We start from the raw sequence: 5,725 nt of genomic DNA, 5'->3' as shown, positions 1-5,725 counted from the left end.
GAACGTTTCTAGTGGATGGGAGCAAAAGCTTCTGTCTGAACTTACTTCACAGGCAAGCAGTGTGGGCAGCTGCGTGAATCCCCMTAACATGGGGGAGACCTCGTTGCGTTCAGCCAGCCGACAGCGGAGCAGGGAGCAGCCTGTGCTTAGCCTCTGCCCAGGGCCCTCCTGGGACTGACGCCCGCTTCGCCTCCGGCGAGGGCTGACTGTAGCTGCTCGGCTGGGAGCAGACACAAGGATGCCGAGGAAAGCCCCAGGGCAGGTGCAGTTACACCAGTATTAAGTGCTTTCTCCCAGTCTCATTTATCTTGCTTCACTGAGCTGGAATAAGCTATGCTGGTATAAGCATTTTACACCGGGGGCACTTGCCACGCAAGCTACATTAGYGTAATCCAAACTGCGAAACCGCCGTGCACGCACGAAGCCCGACTGACGCTGACACAACCCCGGGGAGCAGCTCCTGCTTCAGGCCCRCGCCGCGGAAGGAAGAATTGGGTTAAAGCACAAGGTGCGCGTTCAAAAGCTGCGGCTGCTCTGCGGCCACRGCCACGGCCACGGCCAGGATGCGAGTGGGCCATAGGACGAAGCCCGCTCCAACCTCCAGACACGCGGAGCTCGCAGGAAGCCACGTRCCCCCCACGCGGCAGGAGGCCATGCCACAGCCCCACATGCAACGCCTCTGCTCSGCACCATGCGGAGAGGAGACCGCAGGGCCGCAGCCTCTGCCTGCGAGAGAGCCGCCCCCTCAGGGCAGCGCCTCCACCGCCATCTCCCTCAAGGCCCAGCGACACCCCCCCGCCACCGCCATCTTGGGAAGGAGAAAGCGAGGCCGGCCGGCGCCGCCATCTTGGGGAGGGGCCGCCGAGGCGGGCGGCGAGCGCCGAGCGCCGCCATCTTGGGAAGGGGACTCTGCGGGAGGCGAGCGCCGCCATCTTGGGGAGGGCTGCTCTGAGTTTTATTTGTGACGGTTATTCGTTGTTTTAATCGTGGCGGTGCGGTGCTGCGGGGAGCAAGATCGATTTCTGCCCTTCTAATAACGGAAACGCTGGTTTCTGCCCGGAAAACGGCTCTCTCCCCGACATCGCTTCCGGGTCAGCGCGGTGACCTCTGCCCCCCGGCGCGGCCCTCTTCCTTTCCAGCGCCGGCAGCCGGAGGAGACGCGGAGGTGAGCGCGGTCCCTGGTGCATCCGCTGCCATCGGCGCGCCCGGGGCTCGCCGCGCCGCCGCCCGGCTCTTCGGCGTCGGGGCCCCGCGGGGCAGCGCGCCTGCTGTGGGGGGAGGCGAGCGCGGCGCGGGGCCTCGGCCGAGCCCGCGGCTGGCGTAGCTGGGCGGCCGGGGCAGGCCCGGCGCTGCGGGGCCTGGCGGGCCGCAGGAGCGGTGCCGCCGCCCGGCGAGCCCGGGGCTGTGCGTGAGGCTGCGCCGCGGTCCTGCGCTCGGCCGGGCCCCCGGCTTGCGGCGCCGCGCCTGGTGAGGTGTCGGGCTGGTTTGCTGCTTAGCATCACGTCGGCATTAATGTGRCTGCAGCTCGCTGGTTTTGCTCTTTCTGCCAAGTGAGCGACACTCAACTTTGGGGACTTGTAAGCTTCAGAACCACTTTGGGCTGGTAACATTGTGAAGTGTGTTCATGAAACATTTCATGGGCTGTATGAGAAAGAGGATGCAGCTTCCTTGCCGTGGTCGTGTTAGGCAGTGCTCTAGGGATCAGTGTTTGGTGCCACTTTCTGGAAAGTGGGGATTATCAAGGTGGTCTTTTGGATAAAAACGGGCCAAGCTTTGGGCTGACTTCCTTAATGATGATTTTATACTTCTACAAAAATCACTAGTTGTTGTTTCCATTTGAAAGGATAGGGCAGCATAGAACAACCTGTCTGTGTTGCAGGAGTGGATGTTTAGGATTCTCTGCTACCTAACAAAGTGCTCCTCAATGCCACATCTGCCAGTTCCCATGACTAGACCTAATTATTAGAAGGCAGACAATGCACCCAGGCTATTCTAGGGGTGTCGTTAGAAGACTAATAGTATATGTACACAAGTTATTGTTTGGAAGCTCTGGAAGATTAGAGCTTTATGGTAACACCCAGGTCTGTAAAAATTGGCAGATTTCTCTGCTTCCATGTAGTTGTGCAGAAGTGCCACATTGCTAGTTATCAGAGATGTGATTCCCTTGCATGGGGCTATAGTAGTGCACAGAGATGTCTGCTGAGATAAAGCTTATTCAGACAACTCTTGCCACATGAAGTGAGGTTTGAGATCCTACTAAGCTCCGTGGTAGCTACTAAGCTGCTGTGGGTGGTGTGACGAACCTGCCATGGTACAGCAAAGCTGGGAAYGTTTTTGGTTTTGAAGAGATTCCCCCAAAGTTGCTACTTGAATGGAGTTTTGCCATGAGGGCTTCATCCTTCTTCCTTGGTAAAGGATTGCAGTAGTGGGGAAGTTTGTAAAAATGTTACTTAAATGCTGAAAAATCCACTATGGCTTATCCTTCTGTTTTCTAATTCAGAAATGGCACCTCGTAAAGGCAAGGAGAAGAAGGAAGAACAGGTCATCAGCTTGGGACCTCAGGTTGCTGAAGGAGAAAATGTKTTTGGTGTCTGCCATATCTTTGCATCCTTCAATGACACTTTTGTCCATGTGACTGATCTTTCTGGCAAGTGAGTATTGAACACTGATCACCTCAGTGTAGTGCCTGGTTTCTTCAGTTTTGAAAATGGAAAGTGTGTGTGGCAAGAGGCTCTGTTGAAGTGCTTGACTTTCTGCAGAGCTGTAAGATRAGGTGAGATGTATGTTTGGGGGGGGAGTGGGTGCTTCAGTATAGACATGTTTATGCATCTATTATTGAATTATTAATGTTAATCTATTCAGCTGTGAACTACTTGGGGTCCAGTTGGCCCAGCATCTACTTCTTACATAAAAAGGCTGCTTTGATATGAAGTGAATTGGTTAAAGCAAGGGACCTGTAAAGACAGCTTAATTTTTACTGGTCTGTTTCAATGTAGTTTAAAATTGAGTTAATTTTAAGCAAAAGCAGCATGCATTACTCATGGTGTTATTTTTAAAGTAACAGTCTAACCCCTTTTAAAGAGTCCTGTGTAGAAATTACTGCTTTACAGACAGTTCAGTACATAGTAGTTGGCACTATRTAACTTCTGCAGAGAGCAGAAACCTAGAAATGTGAAATTTAATTAGTATAAGGTTTTCCTCAGGTGTGACTTCCAYCTGAGTCTGAATACCTTCTCCTAGTTTAGTGAACAGGCATTAGGAACAGGTTCGAGAAAAGAACTTCTGCAGTATGGGAGAATTCCAGTGCTGCTTCTGAGCTGACTAGGCCTTGCTCTCTGCCCTTTTCGTATGATCATAGRTCAGGTGGCTTTGCATGTTCCTTTGTGATAAACACTGCTCAGGGTACTGGATAGCAGCTTATTCATCCAGTAGACATGTCAAAATGCCTGGTTCTGTTAGCAGGTGTGGGGAAGCTGTTTTGGTGGAGAAGGGGAGAGAGACTTTTTTTTTTTTTTTTTTTTTTTTTCCCTGAATATATTCTTCCCCTTTCTTAGGGAAACCATCTGCCGTGTGACTGGTGGCATGAAGGTGAAGGCTGACAGAGATGAGTCTTCTCCCTATGCTGCTATGTTGGCAGCCCAGGATGTTGCCCAGAGGTGCAAGGAACTGGGCATCACTGCCCTTCACATTAAGCTGCGTGCTACCGGTGGAAATAGGTATGTTGGAGGGGCTGTGCCGTGGTACCTGCAGAGCGTGTGTCTATTAGTGTGATGGTTGCGTACTTTGTAAGTGCAGATTTGCCCTGCTGTTGTGCTTGGGAGTTTTGCACGCGCTCTGCAGTGTGCCTGCCAAGTGTACTTTAGCAAAGTGCGTGTCCAGGATCAACAACCAGCGCAAATTTCACGTGCGTGTGAGGTGAGTGTAAACTCCTAGAACCATGCCAGATTGTACCAAATCAAGTCCTGGTCCTCTTGTCTTTGCACTGATTAAGTTGGTAATAATTGGCTGACATACTCATACTAAGCATCAGAAATCTGTTCTAAGCTGAYATCTTCAGTTGACTGGAATAGGTGTATGTTCTCAGGGCCATATTTATTTGTAGTAGTGAAAAGGGAGATGCTGTCAAACTCAGAGGCATATCAGCTTGGAATGACATGTTTGGTGGATGATTGTGAATGGTTTGGATCTGGGCATGAGAGAAAGGTGAATTTTGGTGTCTTTGAAAACTGGATGTTAAGTTAGGGGAGGAACTGTGCGTGTGTGTGTTCTGTGGCTGGCTTTTTAAAGATTGACAGTTGTTTGTGAACTGTGCTCAATTTAAGTCATTTATAGGATTATTGGACCTGATGCTCTTTTCTAGAACTAAGACTCCTGGACCTGGTGCCCAGTCAGCCCTGAGAGCTCTGGCCCGTTCCGGAATGAAGATTGGCCGCATCGGTGAGTGGTTGAGGAGGGTGATACGTGTGGATATGCGTGCCGCTGTGTATCAGGGCAGAACTTTGCTACCTTGAAAATCGGTTTTGAAGGATTACTCAGTAAAAGGAGCACTGCGGGCATGTATACTGCAAGGCTTCTGTTCTTGGTGACAGTTAACACCTATAGTGGCAAACACTCTGAAGTTATTTCATACAAGCAGATGTGTACCTCCTTGAACTGAAGACTCACCAGAAGGTGGCATCAGTTGGCTTTAGCTACCAAATTCTTGGCTGCCTGATAAATCTCAGCTATACTGCAGGGTGCTGATATAACACTTCATGCCAAAGCTGTTCAGTTACCTAGAAGTATCATGCTGGTCTTAGTTTAAGGCTAACCAAGGCTTAGGGGTTTAGGGTTAGGGTGTTTCAATAAGAAAAGAGTCCCTCAAACTGAGGGAGAGTTCCAAATGTTCTAGAGGAGTTCACAAGAAATGACAGTGATGCTGCCCTGGATGTTAACATTATGCACGCTTTGGTTTAGAATCGTTAGCCCACTTGGTTAAAGTGGGTGGTGGGATGGGGATTTTTGCATCCTAAGTATTAGAAGCCTTGGATACCCAGCATTTGGTGACTTCACAAATATCTTAACTTCCATACTTTGTTGATACTGCCTGGGTAGCTGACTGCTGTAGGGTGTCTGGAGATACTGCTTGGCTGGATGGCTTTACCCACTTGGTTTCTTAGGTTACTTCTGTACTGGAAGGTAACAGTGTCTTTTCTCTCTACAGAGGATGTTACCCCCATCCCCTCTGACAGCACACGCAGAAAGGGTGGTCGTCGCGGTCGCCGTCTGTAACCAATGCTGCATCTTTCATTATTAAAGCTCTCTTATAAACCTCTTCTCAACTGTGTATTTTATTACTGAGGTATGCTTAAAGTTTAACAATTTGATGTTGTCACCCTGTCATCTAGGATCCCCAAGACAGTAATACTTTTCTGGTCTTCCTGGAAACACTTTAATTACATCCACAAAAGGCTTGTCCTCTGAACTTGGGCTTCCTGCTTGTGTTGGAGTTGCTGTTAGTACAGCTATAACAGAGGTATTGTGCCTACTTAAATACACCCTAAGAAAGCTTCTAAGAGCACTGAAATTACAGCTCCCTCAGCTGTTCTGCTTATACTTGAAGACATACTTAAGAAAAATGACTTCTTGCTTCCTAGACATGCTCTGCTTCCTGCACTGATATTTATGTTCCAATAAAAACACTACCATCATCTGGAATATATGGCTATTTCCACCTTTTAAAATG

At 49.8% G+C, this 5,725-nt stretch overlaps 1 protein-coding gene across 1 annotated transcript; it reads left to right on the top strand.

Annotated features, from left to right (window-relative positions):
• Window positions 1-1,064: 1,064 nt before the first annotated feature.
• On the top strand, window positions 1,065-5,316 carry RPS14 (ribosomal protein S14). Its single transcript, XM_085317894.1, has 5 exons — window positions 1,065-1,165; window positions 2,501-2,651; window positions 3,555-3,716; window positions 4,361-4,437; window positions 5,204-5,316. The coding sequence occupies exons 2-5, from the start codon at window positions 2,503-2,505 to the stop codon at window positions 5,269-5,271; spliced, it is 456 nt and encodes a 151-aa protein (XP_085174020.1). The 5' UTR covers window positions 1,065-1,165; window positions 2,501-2,502; the 3' UTR covers window positions 5,272-5,316.
• The last annotated feature ends 409 nt before the right edge of the window (window positions 5,317-5,725 follow it).

This window comes from Rhea americana, unplaced genomic scaffold (assembly GCF_003343005.1).
Source record: "Rhea americana isolate MKP2758 unplaced genomic scaffold, rheAme1 scaffold_51, whole genome shotgun sequence".
Classification (NCBI taxonomy): domain Eukaryota; kingdom Metazoa; phylum Chordata; class Aves; order Rheiformes; family Rheidae; genus Rhea; species Rhea americana.
The sequence above is the reverse complement of the archived record's forward strand: the minus strand, read 5'-3'. Positions and strand labels throughout refer to the sequence as shown.